At 39.0% G+C, this 27,794-nt stretch overlaps 3 protein-coding genes across 3 annotated transcripts; all 3 read right to left on the bottom strand.

Moving 5' to 3' along the window:
- Positions 1–71: 71 nt before the first annotated feature.
- Positions 72–5,136, bottom strand: LOC129687637 (olfactory receptor 143-like). Its single transcript, XM_055622115.1, has 2 exons — positions 5,125–5,136; positions 72–1,007 (listed from the first exon to the last, which is right to left on the bottom strand). Exons 1-2 carry the CDS (start codon positions 5,134–5,136, stop codon positions 72–74), a joined length of 948 nt encoding a protein of 315 aa, XP_055478090.1.
- A 5,981-nt stretch (positions 5,137–11,117) lies between these two features.
- Positions 11,118–12,065, bottom strand: LOC129687504 (olfactory receptor 145-like). The gene is given in 1 exon segment (XM_055621933.1): positions 11,118–12,065. A coding segment is annotated over 1 exon segment (948 nt).
- A 14,465-nt stretch (positions 12,066–26,530) lies between these two features.
- Positions 26,531–27,478, bottom strand: LOC129687497 (olfactory receptor 145-like). The gene is given in 1 exon segment (XM_055621922.1): positions 26,531–27,478. A coding segment is annotated over 1 exon segment (948 nt).
- Positions 27,479–27,794: the final 316 nt, after the last annotated feature.

The following is a 27,794-nucleotide window of genomic DNA, read 5'->3' as shown; positions in this document are numbered from 1 at the left end:
TAATTGGGAAGGAAAGGAAACAAGAAGCTCCTACAGTGCAGTGAGAAACTGCTGCAGACACACCTGTTCACTCAGCTTCTGATTCTCTTCATGGTTCTCCTCGCAGCAAGTTTAACATCCTTGTTCCTGAGACTGTAAATGAGAGGATTCAGCATGGGCACCACAAGAGTGTAGAGCACTGAGAAAAATTTCCCCTGGTCTATAGACTCGGCGGATGCTGGTTTGACATAAGTAAGAAGCCCAGATCCATAGAATAGACTAACAGTTACAATGTGAGAACCACAAGTGCCCATAGCTTTGGACCAACCTGTAGCTGATGACATGTGAACAATATTTAAAAGGATGAAAGCATAAGACGTTAAGATAACAAGGCCAGATACAATGACAACTATGCAAGCAATAAAAGAACTCACAAGTTCATTGGCATAGGTGCTGCTGCAGGACAGCTGGAGAAGGGGGAAGATTTCACACATGTAGTGGTTGACGATGTTGGAATCACAAAAGCTGAGCCTAATCATACAGCCAGTGTGAGCCATGGCACTTGCAAACCCCATCATGTAGGACCCAAACATTAGTAAGGAACACGTCCGAGGAGACATAAGGATTGCATAAATCAAGGGCTTACATATGGCCACATAACGATCATAGGCCATTGCTGTCAGCACATAACACTCGGAATTGACAAAAAAGCAGAAAAAAAATAACTGAGTCATGCATCCTGTATAAGAGATGATGTTGCTTTCTGAAACAAAACCCATCAGCATTTTGGGAGTACAGACAAATGAGTAACAGAAATCGATGAAGGACAAATTGAACAGAAAAAAGTACATTGGGTTGTGAAGATGTGAATTCAGACAAATGAGAATCATTAAACTGAAATTTCCCATCACAGTGGCTGTATAGTTCAGCAAGAACACAAAAAACAAAGGCAGCTGGAATTCAGCTTGGTCTGTTAATCCCATAAAAACAAACTCAGTCACCAAAGAACCATTCTCCATAGCCATTTGCTTCGTGGTGTGATCTGTAGAAAGAGGAAAAGCATGTAACATTAACAGGAAAGTATCTTTTAACAGTCATGGACTTGAAAGCTCAGTGTTTCGTGAAGATGATGTAAGGCATACAAGCATGACAACACAAGTTGATTCTTGAGGAATCCCCATTTCCTTCTTTCCCCAGCTGTGAGGTGTGTCTCTTTACAGACAGAATGCTAACAAACTCTTAGTGGTTTGGGAACATCCTTTTCTCCCTACTCTTTAGTCTTCAGTAAGGATCAGAGATGGAAAAAAAAAACTAAAATTAAGGATTATCAAAACCCCAGAATTTATAGCTTTGTGGCTGAAGAAAAATTATCATGACAAAGTGATTCAGTGATCAGCTTTGTTCCACAGAGACTTTATTGCTTCTGCAACAAACAGACACTCTTTCAAGGTCCTTAAGTATCCAGAACCTTTGATGATGAGGATGGTAACAGCCATTGGTGAAGATCTGTCTCTAACGCCCTACGAAGGATACACTGTGGAATGTGACAAAATTTCTACATGAGATTTTCTTCAGAAAATCCCTATCCTCACCTGCAAAAGGAAAACAGCATCATTACAGGATACTTAACGCTGTTTTCTGGCTCAATTGAGAAGCTATTGCATGATCCAAAGTCCTATGAAAATTGCTTAGAATCCTGGAAAATTATTCTCTCTTTAAGGTTTGCTCCCAGGTTTCATGAGTCCCCGGAGTGCATAAATGACTGAGCCTGTGTTTACATCACTTGAGACTCAATGTTGTGCTCATTTTATAATTCCCCATCAGGGATACTGATTGACAGAGTATTGGGGAGTCCACTTTGGAGTTTTCATCACAGCGGTCTGTACAACTCTTTAAGAAGAAAGTTGAGGTGAATACTACATGCTTTTAGTAATTTCCAATAATCCAAGAATTGTATTAATACATAGTAGATTATAAATTAACATTCTAAAATGTTTTATAAAAAAAGTCAAAAAGCATAAATAGATAGACACAGATATTAAAATTATGGGATTTTAGTTGGGCTATAGTTTGTCCATAGCTGTTAATTGTCTTGTGTGGGGCATCGCTTTTGGAAGCTATTAACAGCTTACCTCATGCCTCCTACAACAAAGAAGGGCTTGGTCTAGGACTCTGAGGATATATAAATTTGAGAGCCCATACTTGGGATTAAAAAAAAACATTTACATAACATAACTGCACTTTTAAAGAAACCAGAAATTTCATTACAAGGGTCAACTAGCCGAGGCCCATTGAAGATAGAAGGTGTGGCATGTGGCAAGTAGAAGTTTGAAGAGAGCACAGACAGACAGTGTGGTGGTTTTGAGCAGACAGAGGAAGAGAAACACTTTGGGCCACAGTGGCTTGGAGTAGACTGCTCTCTATGTTTGCTGTTGAAGAGGATTGGTATATCCCCCAAAAGACCCAGGAGAAATAAAGGGGTCTACGCCCCCTCTCTCCACTAAACTCTTTCCTATGTAGTGTTGGAAGGTTGGAAGGGAGGTATAGGCCCAAATACCCCAAATAAAGTAGACTTACAGAAGAGTACTACTTACTCAGTTGGTCTTCTTACAGTCTTCCCATCCCCTTCAGGTCCTTCTATCCTTCCCGCAACTCTTCTATAACACTCCCAGATTTCCATCTAATGCTTGGCTGTGAGTCTCAGCATCTATTTCTATCCACTGCTGGGTGGAGTCTCTCAGAGAACAGTTAGCATGGCTCATGTTTGAAAGTATATCACAGTAACATTAATATCACAGGGGTTGACTCTCTCCCATGGGATAGGTCTCAATGTGGGGAAATCATCATTGGCTGGCCATTTCCTCCAACTCTGCTACATCTTTATCCCTACCCATCTTATAGGCAGGATAAATTTTGGGTGAAAAGTTTTGTGGATGGGTTGATGTCCCCCTCCCTCTGTTGGAAGTCCTACCTGAATATAGAGAGAAACCACATCACTTTCTCAATAGAGATAGCCCAGATTGATTTCCAAAGTGGTTGTACAAGGTTACATTCCCACCATCGGTGGAGGAGGGTTCCCCTTTCTCTACAACCTCTCCAGCATGTATTGTCACTTGAATTTTTGATCTTAGCCATTCTGATAGTTGTAAGGTGAAATCTTAGGGTCGTTCTTGATTTGTGTTTCCCTGATGACTAAGGAAGTTGAGCATTTCTTTACGTGTTTCACTGCCATTCTATATTCCCCTACTCTGAATTCTCTGTTTAGCTATGTACCCAATTTTTAAATTGGATTACTTTGTTTGTTGGTGTTTAACTTCTTGAGTTCTTTGTATATTCTGGATATTAACCCTCTGTCACATATAGGGTTGGTGAAAATCCTTTCCCAGTCTGTAGGCTGTAATTTTGTTCTGGTTCTGGTGTCTTTCACTTTACAGAAGATTTTCAGTTAGACTGTACCCAGGAGTGTATCAGAACAGATGTTGAGACTCATAGCCAAATTTTTGGCAGAGTGCAGGGAATCTTATGAAAGAAACAGGAGACAGAAAGACCTGAAGGGGACAGGAGCGCCACAAGGAGACCACAGGGCCAAAAAATATGGGCCTAGGGGGGCCTGCAGAGACTAATTCTACAACCAAAGACCATGCATGGAGAGGACTTAGACTCCCTGCTCAGATGTAGCCCATAGGCAGCTCAGTCTCCAAGTGGGTTCCCTAGTAAGAGAAGCAGATGCTGTTTCTGACATGGACTCTGGCTGGATTTTTTATCACTTCCCCCTGGAAGTGGGGTGCAGCCTTGCCAGGCCACAGTGGAAAAGGATGCAGCCAGTTCTGATGAACTCTAATAGGCTAAGGTCAGATAGAAGGGGAGGAGGACCTCCCCTATCAGTGGATTAGGGGAGGGGCATAGAAGGTGAAAAGGGAGGGAAGGTGGAACTGGGAGGAGATGAGAAAGGGAGCTACAACCAGGATACAAAGTGAATAAATTGTAATTATTACTAAATAAATTTAAAAAACTTAAATTAAGAAGTATTTTTGCTATAAGCTGCTGCTGCTGCTGCTGCTGCTTCTGATTATCCCACAACCCTCCTCCTCTTCTCCCCCTTTCTTCTCCTTCTTCTTTTACAAAATGGTAAGAACACAGTCTTCAGATGCCAATTTGAAAATAAAACAAAAACAAAAACAATTCTTCCTCTGGAACTCTCTCGCCATATGGCTGTATTCTATATTCTTAAAGTCTCTCTTCCCTTCGGGGCATCCAGGCACCTGTGCATGCTGGAAAAGAATTAAGGTTAGCTAGGAAGGTGGGTTAGATACAGCTCTTTCAGTGATACAGCTGTTCTTTATTGGGTGGAATGAGGGTTATACAAACCTTGGGGAAGTTGTAGGGGTTTTCAGGTGAGTGCGCATCATTGCCTGGGGCTGAAGTGCTGGGAATGATTCATTTGCATTGAGAGGAATTCCAGGTGCTAAGTGGACACATCCTTATGAGGAAACCTGAAACCTGGTTACCAGGTTATGTGACCATATCAAGGGAGGCATAGACAGGGGTCGCAAGACTACATGCACCAGGACACACAGGCCCAGAACAAGAGGGAGCAAGTCTTACTCCTGCTAGTCTCAAGATTAGATTTTCAGCATTTGGAACCATCCTGACTTCACTCTTACTCCAGACTGGTTCCTCTTTTGCACAGTTTATGTGTCCCACATTCAAGGTCAGCATGCATAACTTAGTGAGACCTCATTTCAAAAAAAAAGGAAAATGAGATCTGATTATATATACTTCAGTGGTAGGGCAGTTACCTAGCATAAAACCTTAGATTTAATACCTGGCACACAAAGATTGAAAATTGCCTTTTTACCATTGTGTCAATTGCTTATGTCTGTCCTGAAATAATTTTTGGAAACCTCTGTGAGAGATTGACTGGCTTAAACAATGATAGTTGAGTGTGTCTTGCAGCTCTGGGGTTGAGAAGTCAGCCATCAAGGGTGGCTTCTGTTGCTTCTCTATTTGGTTCTCAGGTTTCTGTTCTTTTGCTGTGTTGTCACCTGGTCTTTCCCAGGTATATGTCTGCTTTTAATATATATTTATAATATATATATATGTGACTATTTTTTATAAGGAAACTAGTCTGACTGGTTTAAGAACCCCCATTAACATTGCAAACTTACTTAAATGGCTTTTAAACTAACCACAGCATTAAAAGCCTAGTGCTGTTACCAAGGTACTGTCCCAGGAAATGGGACGCCAACAACAGCTCCTGCAGGAACACACCTGCGTGATAACCACTGTTCTGCAAAGGAAGTGAATGCAGTGTGGAACTGCACTGAGAGAGCAATACCAAGATAAGTAAGACTTGGGTGGGGATCAGATGTGCAGTGTGTGGGGATCGGAGGCAAGAGGGCTCGGAGAAAGAAGGAAACTGATGATGGGGCATCTCTGAGACAAGCTAGACACCTGAACAGGGTAGGCTTCTGGGAAGATATGGGGTGACTATAACTGAGATTCCTAATAGCAGTGGTCATGGAGACTGAAGAGGCCATCTTCTATCCAAACTGAACTTCTAGTGGAGGGAGGGGAACACCAACCCACCCACAAAACTTTTGACCCAAAATTTACCCTGCCTATAGGATGTGCAGGGATAAAGATAGAGCAGAGATTGAGGGAATGACCAACCAATGCCTGGCCCAACCAGAGTCTGACCCTATGGGAGAGATCCAATCCCTGACACTACTAAGGACACTCTGCTATGCTTCCAGATGGGAACCTAGCATAGCTGTCCTCTCGGATGCTCCACCCAGCAGTGGATAATACAGATGCTGAGACTCACAGACAAACATTAGGTGGAGCTCAGAGAGCCTGGTGAAAGAGTGAGAGGAAGGATAGAAGGACATGGAGAGGACAATAACTCCACAAGAACACCAACAGAATCAATTAACCGGGGTTCATGGAGACTGAACCATGAGCTAAAGACCATGCATGGACGAGACCTCGACCTGCTTCACATATATAGCCAATGGGCAAGCTTAGTTTTCATGTGGGTTCTCTAGTAAGTGGAGCAGGGGCTGTCTCTAAAATGAACTCTGTTACGTGCTTTTCAATCACTTCACCCTGGTGGGGCTCCATTGCTGGGTCTCAATGGAAGAGGATGTGCTCAGTCCTGAGGCGAATTGATGTGCTGAGTAGGTTAGTAGGGAGGTAGTGGTTCCCCTTTCCTGAGGAGAAGGGGAGGAGGGATAGAGGGAAAGTATGGGAGGATGGAACAAGAAAGATAGAAGGGAAGGGGCTACTATCAGGATGTAAAATGAATAAATAAATAAATAAATAAATAAATAAACTTATATAGTTAAAGAATTTTAGACTTGTTTTTTCTTTTTTCTTTTAATTTTTTTTATTAATTACATTTTATTTACTTTGTATCACCCCTGTAGTTCCCTCCCTCCTCCCCTCCTAATCCCTCCCTTCCTTTTCCTACTTCACGCATGCCCCTCTCCAAGGCCACTGGTAGGGGAGGTCTTCTTTTCCTTCCTTCTGATCCTAGTCTGTTAGGTCTCATCAGGAGTGGCTGCATTGTCTTCTTCTGTGGCCTGGTAAGGCTGCTCCCCCCTCAGGAGGAGATGATCAAAGATCAGGCCAATCAGTTCATGTCAGAGATAGCCCCTGTTCCCATTACTATGGAACCCACTAGGAGACTGAACTGTCATGGGCTACATCTGTGCAGGGGTTCTGGGTTATCTCCATGCATGCTCCTTGGTTGGACTATCATTCTCAGGGAAGACCCATGTGCCACATTTTTTGGATCTGTTGCTCTCTGTAAATGAGACCTCATGAAACTGAAAAGCTTCTGTAAAGCAAAGGACACTGTCATCAGAACAAAACGACTACCTACAGATTTGGAAAGGCTCTTTACCAACCCTATGTCTGACACAGGGCTAATATTCAGTATATTTGAAAAACTAAAAAAGTTAAAAAGCAACAAATTAAGTAATCCAATTAAAAAATGGGAAACAGAACTGAACAGAGAATTCTCGATAGAAGAATATTGAATGGCAGAGAAAAACTGACTATGCATGGAGATAACCAAAGACCCCTGCACAGATGTAGCCCATGGCAGTTCGGTATCCAAGTGGGTTCCATTGTAATAGGAACAGAGACTGTCTCTGACATGAACTGATTGGCCTGCTCTTTAATTACGAGGGGGAAGCAGCATTACCAGGCCACAGAAGAAGACAATGCAGCCACTCCTGATGAGACCTAATTGACTAGGATCAGAAGGAAGGAAAAGAAGTCCTCCCCTATCAGTGGACTTGGGGAGGGGCATGCATGCAGAGGGTGGAGGAAGGAAGGGATTGGGAGGGGGGAGGGAAGGAACCACAGGGGGATACAAAGTGAATAAAGTGTAATTAATAAAGAAATTTAAAAAAAAAAGAAATGCTCAATGTCATTAGTCATCAGGGAAATGCAAATCAAAACAACCCTGAGATTTCACCTTATACCCATCAGAATGGCTAAGATCAAAAACTCAAGTGACAGCACATGCTGGAGAGGTTGTGGAGAAAGGGGAACCCTCCTCCACTGCTGGTGGGAATGTAAACTTGTACAACCACTCTGGAAATCAATCTGGCACTTTCTCAGACAATTAGGAATAGCTCTTCCTCAAGATCCAGCCATACCACTTCTAGGCATATATCCAAAAGAGGCTCAAGTAAGACTTGGTATGCATCATTTCACTAAAAGAGAAAATGAGGCTGTCAACCTACATGGGCACGAAATCACCTACTGCTTAGAATTTGTATTTTCTTATTAAAAGTATCCTGTAAAAAATTTTAAAAAAATTAAAAGATAAATAAATAAATAAAAACAATTTTAAAGGTATTCTGTACGTAACTCCTCCTATTTTACAAATGACTCAACAATTTATCTTATTTTCTTCAATACAGCTCTTAATATGTACACCATTCTGTTCATGAGCCTTGGAAATAATGACCTGGCTTCATGACTTATGGTTATCTAGACTTCTCAGGCATTATTGCTTTGCAATGAATGTATAAGAAACATAATAAAGTAGAATGGTACTATTTCACCAATAAAATCCTTTCAAACTGAAGGTATATTCATGGTACTTAGTGCTTTTCTGCCATGGAAGATACTTTATCAATTCCAAGTTGTAAAAAAAGATTATGTTTCTTTAAAAATTTTAAAATATGCCCATATGCTAATATATATGTTCCATATGTGACAGAAGCATATTTCCATTCTATATTATAGTTTGAATTGATCTTACAGTGCTAAAATTAAATACATATTTGCATTAATATATATGAATCTTAAAAGGCCCCAAGTTAACTTCATGTGTGTGTTTGCACAAATTCTTTCAACCTCAAATACAGCAACACCAATAGTCATATTTGATAGCTTCCGTAGATATTAGGAATGGCAGCTATGCCAGCAGGCCATCATCAGCATTGGGAAGTTGTTAGGCCAGAAGTAGAGCTACATGCCTACAATCTCAGTACTTAAAGGAGGAAGGCAAGAAGATGATAATTTCATGGCCACCCTAGGCTTCCCTATACAAGCTCTGTCTCAATGCAAAACAAAACAAAAATAAGATGTGGGAGTCTATTTGAGTACTAGGTACATAGTGACCAATAAAGTTAACTGAAAAAATATTTCATGCTTACATTCCTTGAATATAATATTTAAAAGACAGAAATAAAATGTGTATCATTTATTTAGTATGTACCACAGCACTTTTAATATTAGCCATGTGAAGTCTAGGACTAAAAGGACAAAGACTCAAAACATACAGAATCCAGACTCAAAAACAAACCGGTGACCGTGGTCTTTCCATTTTACTCAGTTTACTTACTAAAAGGGAAGGGGTGAGACAGGGTTAAGAGTATCAAAGAAACTTCATGCCTCCTGCAGGACATGGAAATTTTTATTTAAATTTGTTGTTTCATGAATTTCGCCACAGAATGTTTATAAAGGAACATTGACTGAGCTTCAGAATATAGGGGAAGGAAGAAAACAAAACCCATTGTATGATAGACATCACCTTTATTTTAATTGTGCTTATTGACATTCATTCTTTTCTCTCACAAAGCACCAATTCAACCTCATTTACTAATTATTGGTCACACTTATATGCATGTTTTTCTGCTTCCATAGCATTCACCTGCTTCCCATATCCATCCCAAGTCATCATGAAGATTGTTCCACATCTAAAACTAAGCTCACCTTGTCCCTCTGCTTAAATGATCAATTGACCACTTTGCCTTCAGTCAGGTCACTTGCCATCTCCTTAGAAAAAGCCCTTCCAGCCCAAGATAATAAGAGAGTTTTTTCTCAGTACAATTATATTCGTTCAAGGCATTCCATACTATTTTTTTTCTGATACAAACTCACAGATACAAAAAGTATTATTTTTTCACCACTTACTAGTCTGTACCCTTCTAAGATCACAAGCAACTTCACCTTTTCTCGGGGCTGTAACTTTTTATTTTATTTTTATCTCTCACACCAAAGCTGAACAAAGCAAACCAACAGGAGGAAAAGAGTCCCAAGGGCAGGAAAGTGAAGGACGTTCACAAAACACCAAGTTAACAGCCATAGTATATAGACAGAAGGCCTGGTGCAGACCCCTGTAGACTCTGCCTGCCACTTCAGTCTCTGAGAGTCCGTATGGGCCCTGCTTAGTTGATTCAATAAAGTGTATTTTCTTAGGGTCCTCTAAACACTCTGACTCCTACAGTCTTTCTGCCCCCACTTCCGTGTGATTTTCCGAGATCCTAGGAGAGGAAACTATGAAGATCTCCAATTTGGACTCTCTCTCTCTCTCTCACCACTGACTGGAGTTTTAATGTTTGAACAAAGACTACAAATCTTGATGTCTAAAATAAGATAGTGCTCAAATTATATTCACTATTCAATAAACTGCATCATTGTATGCAGGACTCTGAGACAAGATGAAAGTGAAATTATTTTTTTTGAATTATATTTTTTTCTTACATTTTATTAACTCTGTATCCCAGCCGTGTCCTGATCCCTCATTCCCTCCCAGTCCCTCCCTCCCTCCCTTAAAGGGAAAGAATGTAGTACTAAAAATATTATATGATTAGTTTGAGTAAAGGACAAAATTCCTCTTCCAATAACTAGTGAACCTGCTTAGTCAAATTCTTCCCAGTGAAGACATCACAGGTACTTACGCTCACATGCCTGCCATCAAGTCCATGAAGGAAAATACTAATATAGGTTTCCTGTATCCTGAATGATTTAAATTGTAGTTTCACTGGAATCACTACAGGCTCATAAACTACTCTTTACCAAACTGCTCTTTGCTACTCTTTAAGAATATAGAGAGACAACCAGAGTAAAAAGAGCATTTCCCATCTGTCCTTCAGCCTTTGGAGAAACAAAAGACCCTTTCAAGAAGAACTCTCCAACAAAGAGTCCCAGAGGGTTATTAACTGAATAAATGAGACACGGTCTTTAAGGCTACTAAAATCACTATATCATTAGCACAGCAACATAAGACTTGTAGATGTACTCTTACCAAAGTTCCTATAGTTGTGCTTAAAATATAGCTCCATGGTAAAACACTTGACTAGCATGTAAGACAGCCTGAATACAAACTCCCACACATTAACTGAAAAAAAAAATAGAAAAAAAATGTACATTTTAAAATCTTGACCTTTCCACTTCTGAGAATATTATCTGGTTTTATACTTAAATCCTCATGATGTCTAAGGCTAGAATATACCATGCTGGTAGTTGGCTGTACAAATGTGTTTGTTCAGTTTTCAATACTGAAGAAAATAAGTATTATTTTGGGAAATTTCAGATAAATTATTTTCTCTACCTTAAAAGGAGGGTGGGTTACATATCCTTCACTGTATTTATTTCTGAAATTTCCCCAATAATGTAAATAATTTTAATTCCACACTATACACAGGTTCTTTTTTTTATATCCGTGATGTTTGCTTGTTGCAGCCATTGAAGTTTTTAAAGACTGTCAGTCAAATGCATGACTGCAAGAATATAAGCAAATGCTCTGACAATGAGCTACTTCTACAATCTGCTCACTAGCTGCAAATCTAATATGTCCTAAGATTTACTTCCATAACAAATGTAGATTCTACTTAGGTAAACATGCTTCTCTTCAAAGTTTTTCTCAGTGCAATGTGGACATCCTTATTCCTTACACTGTAGATGAAAGGATTCAGCATTGGCCCCACAATAGTATAAAAAATGGTTGATACTTTGTCTTCATCCACAGATGCACTAGACGGCTTAAGATACATGAAGGCAGCAGCTCCAAAGAAAAGAGAAACAGCTATTACATGGGAGCCACAGGTACTGAAGGCTTTTGACCTACCCTCAGCAGAATGGATGCTGAGGATGTTAGAAAGGATCAAGGTGTAAGAAACAAAGATAGTCAGGCTGGGCACTATTACATTGACACCCCCCACGATGAAAACCACCAGCTCATTGATGGAGGTGCTGGTGCAGGAGAGCTTCAGCAGAGGGGGTATGTCACACATGTAGTGATTGATGATGTTGCCATCACAGAAGCTGAGTCTCAGCATGCATACTATGTGGGCCATGGCTTCTAAAAACCCCAACACATACACACCCACTGTCATCAAGAGGCAGACCTGATGGGACATAGTGACCTGGTAAAGCAGGGGCTTACAGATGGCAGCATATCTGTCATAGGCCATTGCTGTCAAAATGTAGCATTCATTAATAACAAAGAAGCAGAAGAAAAAGAGCTGAGTCATGCACTCAGCATGAGAGATGATGTTCTGCTTCACAAAACTCACCAGCATTTTGGGGATTATGACAGAGGAGTAGCAGAGATCAGTGAAGGAAAGGTTGAACAGGAAGTAGTACATGGGGGTGTGCAGGTGAGGATTCAAAACAATCAGAACAATCAAGCCCAGGTTCCCCATCATGGAGACCACATAGATTCCCAAGAAGAGGAAGAAGAGAGGCAGCTGGAGCTCTGGCTGCTGTGTCAGGCCCAGCAGGATAAACTCCTTCACTGTGCTGGAGTCGTTGCCAGAGGCCATTCTGCCTTAGGTCATATCTGTAAGAACAGCCAAAATCGCAACATTAAAATGAAATCCCAACCCTCTTCAACTTACCACATTTAAATGAGACTAAGAACCAGAATAGAATGATAAATTCAAGCTCACACTTCTCTGTGCCTTTGTTTTCTACCTATCATGGGAGTTAAGATACAGCAATAACCATAAATATATGGAAGTCATTTCTTTGGGAATAATATTGAGAGAACCAATGACACTACTGTCTCTGTAGCATCTCAATTCTACTTCTACCTTGACAATCCACCTTCTACTTCAGGCTCAATGATAGTATCAAAAAAGAAGCAAGGCACATCAAAAGCTCCTTGGGTTGCTCAGAGGTAATTTGGGGGAAAGAAAATCATGCATCCAATTCAATACTTACATGTATATATATAGGGCCTCATAAATGACTCTACTGATTCTTCTGTGTTCTCACAGAGGGGCAAATACAAATGGTGTGGATGACCTGTAAAGGTATAGAGCCCAGAAAAAAAATATTTTTCTATTGTTACTAGATATGGCTTTTTGGTTTTGAGAGAAACTAATTTTGGACTGGGGAAATCAGAGCCCATTTCTTTGGGTTCTGAGAAGCTATGAGTTCTGGATCATGATTGAGGGGGGTGGCTTTTCTCAGAATGTCTTCTCTATCACTGAGGTTGGTAAATAGCATCTACTGAGGTGTCACAAGAGGCACATGGCAATGGCCCAAGAGAGTTTTATGAGTTTGTAATCATAAAGACCAAAATAAAAATGGAAAGGCTGATGTTTCCCAGGTATTTCCCCAAGAGACCAGGCTTTATTGGTACAGTTCTTACAAATTAGTTCAATAGTAATGATATTGGCTTATTAGATGTATGGAATTTTGTTTTGTTGTTTGAATTTTTATACACTTTTACAACGTGTTTTGATGAGGTTTATCCATGATGTCTTCCCCTCCAATTCCTCCCTATCCTCCTACCACTATTCCTTCACAAATTCATTTGTTCTTTTCTATTTTTAACACACTGAGTCCACTCAGTGTTTGTATATGTATATGAGAACCATATACTTTAGAGTAAGTAGCCTTTCAGAAGCTGCATCCTTGAAACTGACCTTGTTTCTCACAGTATCTATCAACTGCCAGTTATTACTCAGCTCAAGGTAAAATTCATGACCATATCCTCCTTCCTTTCTTGGACTTTATCACATTTGGTCTTACTTGTGTCTTACTTGTCTTACTTGTGTCTTCCTTGGTCTTACTTGTGTCTTTTGTATACTGTTGTTACCACTGTGAGTTCCTCGTGAACACCCTGAAGAAATTGTTTTAATGTTGTCATCTATCACCCCTGGGTCTTACAATCTTTTCACCTCTACTTCCGTAATGATTCCTGAGACTTGGGTGAGGGGCTATGATGTGGAGTTCCCATGTAGGACTGAGCACTCAGAGTCTCTTATTCTCTACCTGTTGAATGAATGAGTGTGTGTGTGTGTGTGTGTGTGTGTGTGTGTGTGTGTGTGTGTATTAATCTCAACTTACTGCAAAATGAAGCATCTCTGATAAAGGTTGAGAGATGCGCTAATCTATCAGTATAATGGAAAGACATCTAGGTATCAATTTAATATTATAACCATGGCAGATAAGAGTCATAGGTATATCCCTATTACCTATGGCCAATCTAGCCTCAGCAGTTGGCACCAACAACCACTCAAGGAATAAATTTTGTCTGTGGAGCAAGCCTGAAATCCAATCCAACAGTTAATTACTCCTATAACACACAAATTTTGTACCAGTGGGCACATCCTACCAGGTTATCCATTACTGCTCTCATGATGCACACCTAGGAAAAAAATTATTATTTCCTTTCTCTTTTGATAGTATGTATAGACTTTTAGCACTATAAACACTGGGAAACACCACATTCATTTTCCAACTTCTTACGCAAGAACACACCAACTTTCAGAAAATGACATATATTGCTATCTCTCTAAATCACCCAGAACATTTGAGAAACTGCTATCAGGAAAGCATTAGTTTCTCACCAGACTTTGTATCACACTGAGGGAAATGAGCACTTAGGATGGGTTTATAGAATACAAATAGAATGCCTTCATTTTCAGCTCCTGTGTGTTTGAATTGATGACTTGGAGTTTGGATTGTATGTAGATGGATATAATATAAGTCTATTGTTTTTATGTATAAAATTATCAAAGATTAAAAAAGCAAGTACAAAAATGCACATATGTAGACATGCAATTTTTTCTTAAAAACGTTAGACAAGAGGCTATTAGGCAAGTACAAGCTTTATTTCTCAGTGTTATGACTTAAATATATCATGTCTTCTGCAATAAGATCTAATCATCAAGTTTTGGGGTACCCAAGAGCAGTAGAAATAGCCTGTAATATTGGGGGTTCTATGGGACACTAATGGCAAACAACTCCAAAAATGGTAGATCATTCTTGGTTCTGGGTTTTTATTTGATAGTCTCTGGTATCTAAGGGAACACTCTGTCCCAATTATAGGGCAACTCCATTTAAACTGTCTTTATACATGAGTATATTTTAAGAAGTTTGAATAGTAGTAGGTTTACACAGACTTTCTCAAAGATTGGTGTTCGTTAGCCCTTTCCTCTAATCTGCCATCCCATCTACTGTGCCACCCAATCCCTTCTGCTCCATTATTCCCCATTCCTTCTTCACATCATTTACACACATTTTATTACTGCCATTTGGGGCAGTCTTCAAGTAAAAAAGGATGAAAACCTCTCTCATGTACTATGGATTCTTCATAATTTCTACCAGTAGATGAGATCTTATGTGCTTTTTATTAATGTCTTCTTTCATGCATATTACAAATATCTCTTAATCTAACTCTGTATTATCAAAGGGATAATTGTTTGTTTTCTTCAGAGCTACTTAAGAAGTACTTAAAGCAATTAAACCTGACATTTGCATGGAGTGCCCCATAAATATGTACAGAAGAATGAATAAATGAATATCCCTTTCCAGCCCTCTAAGAATACATATTGGATACAAACCAGAATATTTCTCCACAGGCAAAGATTTATAGATTGCCAATGCTTTTCTTTATAGACAAAAATGTGGACAAGGATGACATCCAGAATGAAGGTTAATTTTCAGAGGCCATCAAAGAGAATTCCAGATTGAAGTTACTAAACTCAGAAAGAAAACAAACAAATGCAGAAAAACAAAAAACCCTATAGCTTTCATCCCTGAATGTCACCCTGATTTTCTGAAAATGCTGAGAGTACCCAATGCGTTTTCTCATAGACTCAGATCAGAGAAAATTTCATAACAGTGAATTTTAATAGGACCTGGAATGCCAAAATCAACATCCTATTTCTTTTAGAATGCCATCGAGAAGCTCTTTTTTGTTTCTGTTTTTGTTTTTGTTTTTTGTTTGTTTGTATGTTTTAGTTGGTTGGTTTGAATTTTGGTTTGTTTGTTTTTTCCTCTTTTGTTAAAAATTGAAATTGAAACAACGTTGGTAGTTAGGAAGATTAATTTGGCCAGGGAGTATTGAGAAAAATGACTGTCACTAGAGAGAGGGAAGTAGGGTAAGCTGCAGAGGCAGGTACAACATTCAGTGAGTAGGAACACTAGAAAAGGTGGGAGAAAGGGACTGAAGAGAAAAGGATAGAAAAGCAGGAATGAAGTGGAAGAAAATAAAGAAAACAAAGAAAGGTCTCTGAATTAAGAGTAATGCTGTGAGAAGTTCTGGTAAACAAAGAATATAAAGGAGATATGGCCAGAGTGTTCAGCAAGATTTCCTATTAAAGGGATATAGGAAAACAACAGCAACAAAACCCTCCTGAGACATTATCCTAAGGGCTGACTAAGTTGTGGTGTTGCCACAAGCAGAAGTTAGAAAGAGTAAAAATTCCGTCATATTTTTACATTTAACCTTGAGCCACTGGATATGAAAGTAAAGCTGGCAATAGGGAATGAATCAGCAAGTCTAAATAAATTCAAAGCAACTGTCAGAACATGAGAAAAATCGCAGGTCATTTCTCTAAATAAAAAAAGCACAGGATTAGTGAAGTGTATGGGAAAAAAGTAAATAAATAACAGAAAAAAGGAAAAATGGATTTTTCTATTTAATATGAAAAGAAATACAACTGCTAAAATGAATCTCAAATACTCTTGACTCTCCAAAATTGCTAAGAGACCAAAAACTCCTTAGGGCAGACTTGAAATGCTCCCCACAGGATCAACATTCCTTGAGGTCCCACAGTGATCAGGACTTGATGATTCATTAAAATACATTTCATATAAAATGTTAAGAACTTTTTCTTGGTTAGGTTTTTTTTATTATTATCTTTTTTATTCATTTCTCTCTTCTGTACCATGCAAAGGGCCATCTAGCACTGTGATGTTAGTCAGTAGGAGTGAAGATTCTAGCTAGGTACTAGCTGAATATCTCACAGTCAAATGACATTGACTATTGTCAGAACTAAGACCTTACTATGAGGGTGTTAAGTGAAACCAATAATAGCCTTAGCGATAGCCTGTGATGTTTGGGGTGAGGCAACCTATGGGACCATTTTGCCCAACAGTTTAACAAAATGTAATCTATTCTTGGCACTGGAGGTTTCAGTTAGTGGCATAAAATGTCTAGTTATTATATGGTGACTTTTTAATTTTCTTTCCTATGTATTAGGAAAATTCTACAGTACAAGGGTTCCACAGCTTTTGAAATGGTCTTTAGGATACCTTGCAGCATTGCTTGAAGGGATCCACCACCACCTGCGGCTCTTACAATTTTTTTGTTCCCTAATCTGTGACCATCCCTGAATCTGAGGGGATGGGTGTGATATGAATGTCCTATTTATGGCTGATCACATCAAAGACTCTTGTTCTCTGCATGTAAATCAGAAGAGAATCTTTCTCTCAATTGTCATCTGCTGAAAAAAAAAAGAAGCTTTTCTGACATGGATTGAGAGATACACTGATATATGGGCATAGCAATAATTCATTAAGAATCATTTTAAAGACAGCTCATTCAAGCAACTTAATGGCTCACTTAAAAACCCTAGAAAAAGAAGAAGCAGACACACCAAGAAGGAGTAGACGGCTGGAAATAATCAAATTCAGGGCTGAAATCAATCAATTAGAAACAAATAAAACGATTCAAAGAATCAATGAAACCAAGAGCTAGTTCTTTGAGAAAAATCAACAAGATAGACAAACCCTTAGCCACGCTAACTAAAAGGCAGAGAGACACCATCCAAATCAACAAAATCAGAAATGAAAAAGGGGAAAAAACTACAGACACTGAGGAAACCCAAACAATCATTAGGACTTACTTCAAAAGTCTATATGCCACAAAATTTGAAAACCTTAATGAAATGGGCACTTTTCTTGATCGATTCGACTTACCAAAGCTGAATCAGGACCAGGTAAATCAATTAAATAGTCCTATATCCTCCAAGGAAATAGAAGCAGTAATCAAAATTCTCCCATCCAAAAAAAGCCCAGGACCAGATGGTTTCAGTGCAGAATTCTACCAGACCTTCAAAAAGAGCTAACTCCAATTCTCTTCAAACTATTTCACAAAATAGAATCAGAAGGAACATTACCAAACTCATTCTATGAAGCCACAGTCACTTTGGTACCTAAACCACACAAAGAGCCAACAAAGAAAGAGAATTTCAGGCCAATCTCCCCTATGAACATTGATGCAAAAATACTCAACAAAATACTTGCAAACCGAATTCAAGAATACATCAAAGATATCATCCACTATGACCAAGTAGGCTTCATCCCAGGTATTCGGGGTGGTACAATATATGGAAATCCATCAATGTAATCCACCATATTAACAAACTGAAAGAAAAAAACCACATGATAATCTCCCCAGATGCTGAAAAAGCATTTGACAAAATCCAACATCCATTGATGTTTAAAGTATTGGAGAGATCAGGGATACAAGGCACATATCTAAACATAGTAAAGGCAATATACATCAAGCCTATAGCCAACATCAAACTGAATGAAGAGAAACTTAAAGCAATCCCACTGAAATCAGGGACAAGACAAGGCTGCCCACTCTCTCCATATCTCTTCAACATAGTTCTGGAAGTCCTTGCTAGAGCAATAAGACAGTTGAAGGAGATCAAGGGGTTACAAATTGAAAAAGAAGAAGTCAAATTATCACTATTTGCAGATGGTATGATAGTATAAGTGAGTGACCCCAAAAACTCTACGAGGAAACTCCTACAGCTGATAAACACCTTCAGCAAATTGGCCGGATACAAAAATAACAAAAAAATCAGTAGCCCTCCTGTATACAAAAGACAACAGGGTTGAGAAAGAAATTAGGGAAACAACACCTTTCACAATAGCCACATGTGACATAAAGTACCTTGGTGTAACCATAACCAAGCAAGTCAAAGACTTGTATGAAAAAAATTTCTAGTCCCTGAAGAAAGAATTAGAAGATATCAGAAGATGAAAAGATCTCTTATGCTCATGGCTTGGCAGGATTAACATAGTAAAAATGGCCATCTTACCAAAGCAATCTACAGATTCAATGCAATTCCCATCAAATTACCAACACAATTCTTTACAAACCTGGAAAGAAAAATTCTCAACTTCATATGGAATAACAAGAAACCCAGAATTGCTAAAACAATCCTCTACAATAAAAGATCTTCTGGAGGTATCTTCATCCCTGATCTTAAGCTGCACTATAGAGCAACAGTAATAAAAACTGGGGGAGTTAGTATGATATGGAAAGGATAGGAGCTCTACAAGGACCAAATATATCCTGGCACAGGGTCTTTTCTGAGAATTACACTCAACCAAGGACCATCTATGGATATAACCTAGAACTTCTGCTCAGATGTGGCCCGTTTTAGCTCAGTAACCAAGTAGTTTCCCAAAGTATGGGGAACAAGGACTATTTCTAACAGGATCTCAAGGACAGGCTCTTTGACCTCCCCACCCCACCCCCAGGGGAGGAGCAGTCCTGTTAGGCCACAGAGGAGGACTTTGCAGCCAGCCCTGAAGATACCTGATAAAACAGAGTCAAATGAAAGGGGAGGAGGTCCTCCCCTATCAGTGGACTTGAAAGGGGGAGGGAGGAGACCAGGGAGGGAATGTGGGGTTGGGGAGGGAGTGAGGGAGTGAGGGAGTGGGATACAGCTGGGACACAGAGTTAACAAAATGTAACTAATAAGAAAAATAAAATTAAAAAATAAAACTACATGGTACTAGCATAGAAACAGAATGGTGGAACTGAACAGAAGACCCAGAAATAAACCCACACATTTATGGACACCTGATCATTCGCAAAGATGCCAAAACCATACAATGGAAAAAAGATAGCATCTTTAACAAATGGTGCTGGTCTAACTGGATGTTTACATATAGAAAAATGCAAATAGATCCATACTTATCATCCTGCACAAAACTAAAGTCCAAGTGGGTCAAAGACCTAAACATAAAAAAAAGACACATTAAATTGTTTAGAAGAAAAAGTGGGGAAAACCCTAGAACTCATTGGTACAGGAGACAACTTCCTGAACAGAACACCAACAGCACAGGCTCTAAGAGCAACAATAAATAAATAGGACCTCATGAAACTGAAAAGCTTCTGTAAAGTAAAGGACACCGTCATCAAAACAAAACGACTGCCTACAGATTGGGAAAGAATCTTTCCCAACACTTTATCTGACAGAGGACTCATATCCAGTATATATAAAGAACTAAAGAAGCTGAAAAGCAGCAAACCAAGTAATCCAATTAAAAAATGGGGAACAGAGCTAAACAGAGAGCTCTCTGTAGAGGAATATCGAATGGCAGAGAAGCACTTAAAGAAATGCTCAACCTCATTAGCCATTAGGAAAATGCAAATCAAAACAACCCTGAGATTTCACCTTATACCCATCAGAATGGCCAAGATGAAAAACTCAAGTGACAACACATGCTGGAGAGGTTGTGGAGAAAGGGGAACCCTTCTCCACTGCTGGTGGGAATGGAAACTGGTACAACCACTCTGGAAATCAATCTGGCACTTTCTCAGACAACTAGGAATAGTGCTTCCTCAAGATCCAGCCATACCACTCCTAGGCATATATCCAAAAGAGGCTCAAGTACACAATAAGGACATTTGCTCAACCATGTTTGTAGCAGCTTTATTTGTAATAGCCAGAAGCTGGAAACAGCCCTGATCCCCCTCAACTGAAGAATGGATGCACAAATTGTGGTACTTCTACACAATGCAGTATTACTCTGCAATGAAAGATAAGGAAATCATGAAATTTGCAGGTAAATGGTGGGCCTGGAAAGGATCATCCTGAAGCAGAAATACACACACCGTATATACTCACTCATATAGACATATAACATAGAATAAACCTTCTAAAATCTGTACATCTAAAGAAGCTAATCAAGAGAGAGGACCCTGACTAAAACGCTCAATCCCCATCATGAAAGGCAAAGAGGATGGAAGAAGAAGAAAACAGGAAACAACCTAGGAACCTGCCACAGAGGGCCTCTGAAAGGCTTTGCCCTGCAGACTACCAAAGCAGACGCTGAGACTTATGGCCAACTGTTGAGCAGAGTGCATGGAATCTTATGTAAGAAGTGGGAAACAGTAAGATCTGGAGAGGACAGGATCCCCACAAGGAGAGGGACAGAACCAGAAAATTTGAACACAGGGATCTTCCCAGAGACTCATACTCCAACCAAGTACCAGGCATGGAGATAGCCTAGAACCCCTGCACAAATGTAGCCCATGGCATTTTAGTGTCCAAGTGGGTTACATAGTAATGGGGAGAGGGACTGCCTCTGACATAATCCGATTGGCCTGCTCTTTGATCACCTCTCCCTGAGGGGGGAGCAGTCTTACCAGGCCACAGAAGATGACAATGCAGCCACTCCTGATGTGATCTGATAGACTAAGATCAGAAGGAAAGAGAGGAGGACCTCCCCTAACAGTGGACTAGGGAAAGGGCAGGCATGAAGAAGGGGGAGGGAAGGTGGGATTGGGAGGGGAGGAGAGAGGGGCTTATGGGGGGATACAAAGTGAATAAAGTGTAATTAATAAAATAAAATAATATTTAAAAAAGAATCATTTTAATATATGTCCATTTAACAGAATAATATTAATATGTGATCCCCAAGGGCTTAAGACCCATCTGGTGACAAGTTTTTGGCTCCACTAACAGTATCGTCAACATGTATACTGTAGAAAAGATTGCCTATTCAGCAAATGGTGTTAACCAAACTCTGTTTCACCTATGTAAAGAACGAACTTGGATGTCTGTATCTCACATGTATTAAAATCAATTACATTTGCATCAAAGACTTTGGCATAAGACCTGAAAGTCTTAGATGAAAACATGAAAAACAGTTTAAGATACAGACATAGACAAAGAGTTTCTGAAAAGATTCCAGCAGATCAGGATATAATTGAAAATTTTGTTTTCATGGTATTAAAAGGCTTCTGCACAAGAAGGAAACTATAATTGCATTGAGAACATTGAGCAAAATAGAAAACAATATTTAGTATTTGAAGATCAATATCTAGAACACACAAAAAAATTAAAAACTGAACACCTGAAACCAAAGAATGAAAAGACTAATAAAGTATATACATAGTTGAGAAATACCAAGGTAAACATAACCAGTAAACATTTTTAAATTTTCAACATCACTAATCATCAAAGAGAAGCAAATATAAACTACAGTGACATTCCATCTCACCCCGTTCAAAATAGCAGTCACACACACACAAAAAAGTAACATCAATGCTGAGGAAGATGTGAATTAAAAGGAATTTTTTTAAATGCTGGTGGGAAAGTAGACTCATCCAGATACCAGAAAAATCAATACAGATATCTCTCGAGGTACTAGAAATAGATCTACCATATGACCTGGCTCTACCGCTTTTTTATATTCACCCAAAACTTTAAGTCACCATTTTACAGAGACATTATTTAAAATAGCTAAATAATGAAAGAAATCTAAGTGTCAAAGACCCAAAGAATGGGTACAGATGAATTTCATGTAGACAGTGGATTTTTTTCAACCAGAAAGAAGATTGAAGTTATGTCATTTGTAAGAAACTGGCTGCATCTTATGGTGACTTTGCTAAGTTAAGCTAGTCTAAATAAGACAAACATTATATATTTTTTCTCCTTTGTGGATTTTAATCTTTATCAGTAAATAAAATTGTGTAGTACCAATGACAGTATTGTATGATGAAAACTGTTCAAATTATTTTTCTTTACAAATAAAGAGGTAGTATCTAACAGACTTCTGAAAGTGCATATTTTACCATGATAATAGTGACATGACTCACCATGAAGTTAGCCAAACTCCTACATCCCATTATGCCAGAAAAACAATCACTAATTAAAATGAAAAAGAAAACAAGTTATTTTGTAGCCTCATCATAATGTGTACAACTTTAATCAGAGGCTTTTTAAAAGACATGTATGTATTTTTTAATTTGGCTGTCAAAGTCCTGTAGAAAAGCTCTCTGCTATGAGCATCTTGAATGGGTTCATATTCTTATATACTCCCTAATTACTGAATCATTGTGAAATAATTCTCCAGAAATACTTGTGGTAATTCTATAATTCAGTTTTTTCTTTCCCTACATTTCCTCATCAGATATATGATGCGTATGAGATTAAACTTCTGCATTATTATTTGTTCAATCTTTAAAACTCACATAGGTTCTTTTAATAGTTAAGATTATTTAATATTAGAATTACATAACTATTTCACTTCTTTATGAGAAAGATACAGTGATACATAGAGTTGGAAAGAGTGAAGGAAGCGAAGGAGAGAAGATGGGGTGAGTATTTCTAGTCTTGTGAACAAAACTCATAAACAAGAGTATGCATGCACTGTATCAATAAACCTTAAGCCTAGCTGTGGTTTAATTATCCAGAAGTAAGTATCATTTTTTTAAATAAGAATCTCCCTGTACTCAACTCAATGGCAGGCTCTTTGACCTCCCCACCCCCCAAGGGAGGAGCAGTCCTGCAGCCAGTCCTGAAGATGCCTGATAAAACAGGGTCAGATGAAAGGGGAGGAGGTCCTCTCCAATCAGTGGACTTGGAAAGGGACAGGGAGGTGATGAGGAAGGGAGGGTGGGAATGGGAAGGAATGAGGATGCGAGGGAGCGGGATACAGCTGGGATACACAGTTAATAAAATGTAACTAATAGTAAAAAGAAAAAAAATAATCTCCCTGTACCAAAAAAAAAAAATCTTTTTTTTTCTTTGTAAAGAAAGGCTTTATTGCTATCTTTAGACACCCCGTGTATAACACAAACAAATGTCCTGTACAGAGAATTATTCAAGCGGTAATACTGAGAAACTGAACATACAAAAAAAAAAAAAAAAAAAGAATCTCACTGTAAAAAAAAAAAAAATTCTCCCTGTAACAGGAGAAATGAGCTAGACATTATTATGACAGTGTTCTCTAAGAATAAATGTAACACAAATGAAAGCTCACAGATAAAACTCACTTATTGGGGGGGACAAAAAGGAACAATTTCAATTTTACTTATGATAAGTATAAATTTGCTGATCTGTTTTCATGGTTGTGGGGTCTGAGAAACTTTGACAGAGAAGCAGATCTAATAATTGCTTAAATAACCATAAAAATAAACCCTCATTGGAACAAATCACATGACTCCATTACAAACTTGGAGCTAAAATTTTTGAAGACAAAATGCTAGCAAATTCTTAATGCTTTCTTAATGTAAGTCCCACCTCCTCTAAGTAATGTATTGTAGTTGGATGGATGGGCTGTAGAACAAAATGCATCCATAATCTCCCTGATCAAATCTCATATCTGCCACTTAGCAGCTAAATATGCTATTTAATAAGTAAATAAACTTCTCTGTATCTCTGTTGACTTATTGTAAAGTAGAAAGAGTAACAGCAGCATCACCTGTTCAAGGCAGTTTTAAAAAAAATCCTTAAATCAGTGTCTACCATGCCCAGGATACAGTAACTCAGTTAGTAGCAAGTGCCACTGCTCTTGCCATAACCATTTCTCCTCCTCATCAGATTGTCCCTGCCTCTATTATTCTGCTCAGCTCTTTACTCTGCTTAGATGTTCTGCAGGCAACCCCACCTTCATTCATGCCCCAGTCACCTCCTCAGAAAGAGCCCTTTCTACCAGCCAACTGAAGATGATAGGACACTTATTCTCAGCACAGTTACACTCATTCAAGGCATTGTGTATCATTTTTCTGACACAAGACACAGTGTTGGAGGAAACTTTTGAACAAGCATGCTTGGGACTGGTGGGCATAGGAGAAGCTATATACAAACTTCAACGCCAGCTTTTCATTAAAGTAGAACAGCATTAAACAACATTCTAATATTAGATATACCTGAAAGTCACTGAATCCATGCAAAACTGGCTCCAGTGACCAGAGGCAAGAATCAGAAATAGCAGAAAAAAAGAAAAGCTCAAAACCAGAGACTCTGGCTGAGCCAGCTGCAGTTGTGAGCAGCAGACAGACGTGCAGAAAGCAGAGAGAGCAGAAAGCTCTGAAGGAGAGTGTCATCGAGGTTCAGTTTTCCATGTCTTCCTGTGAACTGGAAAACATTAATCGGGTCACAGAAACACATATAATAAAAGACAGAGACAATAAAAACAAAGTCAGCGAACACAGAACACAGATCATCAAGGTTTTATGAATCAAAGATTTTGACATTCTTTTTAATTTTCTCAAAAACAATAAGCTACACAACAAGCAATTTATTCATCATTGCAACAAGTTTATGGGCACACCAAAAAAAAAGTGTCCATCAAACAGAAGCTTAAAAATATAGAAAGTTCATGCAGTCATAGGAGAATATACAAAAACAAACATTTGGTGGACACCTTAATTCATATACCCAGCAGCCAAGTGTCATCTCAGCTTTTCAGTGGCTCCTTTAAGAATGGGGCCTCTCCAATTTCTCAGACCTCAGGTAGGGGAACCTCAGGGAACCAAACAATGAGGATGAGCAGTGTCCAGGCTGAGTATATGACTTGAAAATTAAATCTGGGTCAAGGTTTATTCAGTTCCACAGAATGTATGCTACAGACAGGATCCTTAACTACTGACAGGCTTTTAGATACCTCTTTTCAACATTCTAGGCATGAAGGACCTGCCAGTGCTTTCCCAAAGCACTGGGCTTCTCTGAAGGCTTCTCAGCCTTCAGAACAGGAGCTTGGAGAGCCCCAAGATAGGTCAGAAAAACTGGCAGCTCCAGTTGAATGCCCAGGTCTCGTTGGGACCTCAGAATATTATGGGCCTGGGGGTATTCACCAGTCTGACAAAGAAAGAATTTTAATGAAGAAGGAGTATTTATCCAGATAACTGTTTGGCCAGAGCTATACCTGGACTCGAGATTAGCACAATAGAGCACCAAAGTACTTAATACAGGAGTTTATAAAGGTAGCAAAACATAAGGTTACATTCCATATAGGTGCAGACATACATTCTTCAATCAGGAAGTTACATTTTATTTATTCACACGCACCTATCTTTGCCTAAGGCAAGCATGTCAAAGCACAATCTCAGCTTTTAGCAAACGTGTCTGGCAGGAGTCCTAGTTGTCTTGAGCAAGCTTTGTTTACAGAAGCAGAAGGAGTGGTTCAAACTGTGATCATTACTGTGATAAACAACAGCTTTCTAAAAATTATACAAGAATAGTCCTTAACATTCGTTAAAATTTCCATCTGCCCTTGGGTAAGTGGGGCTTTCAGGCTAAAGGCAATTTTGTATCATACATCTTTTAATCACAGTAATTTAAACTTAAAACATAATGTTAGCCATCACATAGTAAACTTGCTTAATCACATTCTTTCCAATGAAGAAATAGCAGGTCCTTATATTCACAAACCTGCCATCAAGTCCATGAGGAGAAAACATACTAAAGATTCCCTTTATCCTGGATAATCTAAATTGCTGTTTCAGAGCAATGGAATCACAACAAACTCATCAACAACTCTTTACCAAACTGATTTAAGACTATAAGAAATGACCAGAGTGAAAAGGGTCCCCTCCTAACTTCAGCCTTTTGAGAAAAAAAGAACCCTTAAAATGAAATCTCCTATAAATTATCCCAGAGATTTACTACCTGAGTTAGTGAGACACTGTCTCTAAGACTACTGAAATCAGATCTCATTGGCACAACCACATAAAGCTTATTAATGGGTTAATCATGCTTCATTGTATTTACTTATGAAATTCTCTCAATAATTAATTTAATTTAGGAAGGTAAATAATTTTGATTCTACACTATTTTCACCAAGTGTTTTTATGCTATTTTAGTTCTGTCATTGTTGCTTTACAAAACTGTGGGTCAAATCCAGAGCCTCATGAATGTAAGCAAATGTTCCAAAAGTGAGCTACCATTCCAGTCAGTCCTCTTCGTAGTTGTAAACCTCACATGCCCTAAGACTTCACTTCCATTTACTGTACAAATACAAATTCTACTTAAGTAAATATTCTTTTCTTCAAAGTTTTTCTCAATGCAATGTGGACATCCTTATTCCTTATACTGTAGATGAAAGGATTCAGCATTGGCCCCACAATGGTATAAAAAATGGTTGATACTTTGTCTTCATCCACAGATGCACTAGAAGGTTTAAGATACATAAAGGCAGCAGCTCCAAAGAAAAGAGAAACAGCTATTACGTGGGAGCCACAGGTACTGAAGGCTTTTGACCTACCCTCAGCAGAATGGATGCTGAGGATGTTAGAAAGGATCAAGGTGTAAGAAACAAAGATAGTCAGGCTGGGCACTATTACATTGACACCCACAATAATAAAAACCACCAGCTCATTGATGGAGGTGCTGGTGCAGGAGAGCTTCAGCAGAGGGGGTATGTCACACATGTAGTGATTGATGATGTTGCCATCACAGAAGCTGAGTCTCAGCATGCATACTATGTGGGCCATGGCTTCTAAAAACCCCAACACATACACACCCACTGTCATCAAGAGGCAAATCTGATGGGACATGGTGACCTGGTAAAGCAAGGGCTTACAGATGGCAGCATATCTGTCATAGGCCATTGCTGTCAAAATGTAGCATTCATTAATAACAAAGAAGCAGAAGAAAAACAGCTGAGTCATGCACTCAGCATGAGAGATGATGTTCTGCTTCACAAAACTCACCAGCATTTTGGGGGTTATGACAGAGGAGTAGCAGAGATCAGTGAAGGAAAGGTTGAACAGGAAGTAGTACATGGGGGTGTGCAGGTGAGGATTCAAAACAATCAGAACAATCAAGCCCAGGTTCCCCACCATGGAGACCACATAGATTCCCAAGAAGAGGAAGAAGAGAGGCAGCTGGAGCTCTGGCTGCTGAGTCAAGCCCAGCAGAATAAACTCCTTCACTGTGCTGGAGTCATTGCCAGAGGCCATTCTGCCTTAGGTCATATCTGTAAGAACAGCAAAAATCGCAACATTAAAATGAAATCCCAACACTCTTCAACTTACCAAATTTAAATGAGACTAAGAATCAGAATAGAATGATAAATTCAAGCTCACAATTATTTGTGTCTTTGTTTTGTTTTCAACATTTTATGGGAGTTAGGGTACAGTAATAACCATAATATATGGAAAGCATTTCTTTAGGAATGATATTCAGAGAACCAATGACATTATTGTCTCTGTAGCATCTCAGTTCTACTTCTACCTTGACAATCCACCTTCTACTTCAGGCTCAAAGATACTCTCAAAAGAGAAGAGGCAA

Source organism: Psammomys obesus, unplaced genomic scaffold (genome assembly GCF_907164565.1).
Source record: "Psammomys obesus unplaced genomic scaffold, mPsaObe1.curated_primary_1811, whole genome shotgun sequence".
Classification (NCBI taxonomy): domain Eukaryota; kingdom Metazoa; phylum Chordata; class Mammalia; order Rodentia; family Muridae; genus Psammomys; species Psammomys obesus.
The sequence above is the reverse complement of the archived record's forward strand: the minus strand, read 5'-3'. Positions and strand labels throughout refer to the sequence as shown.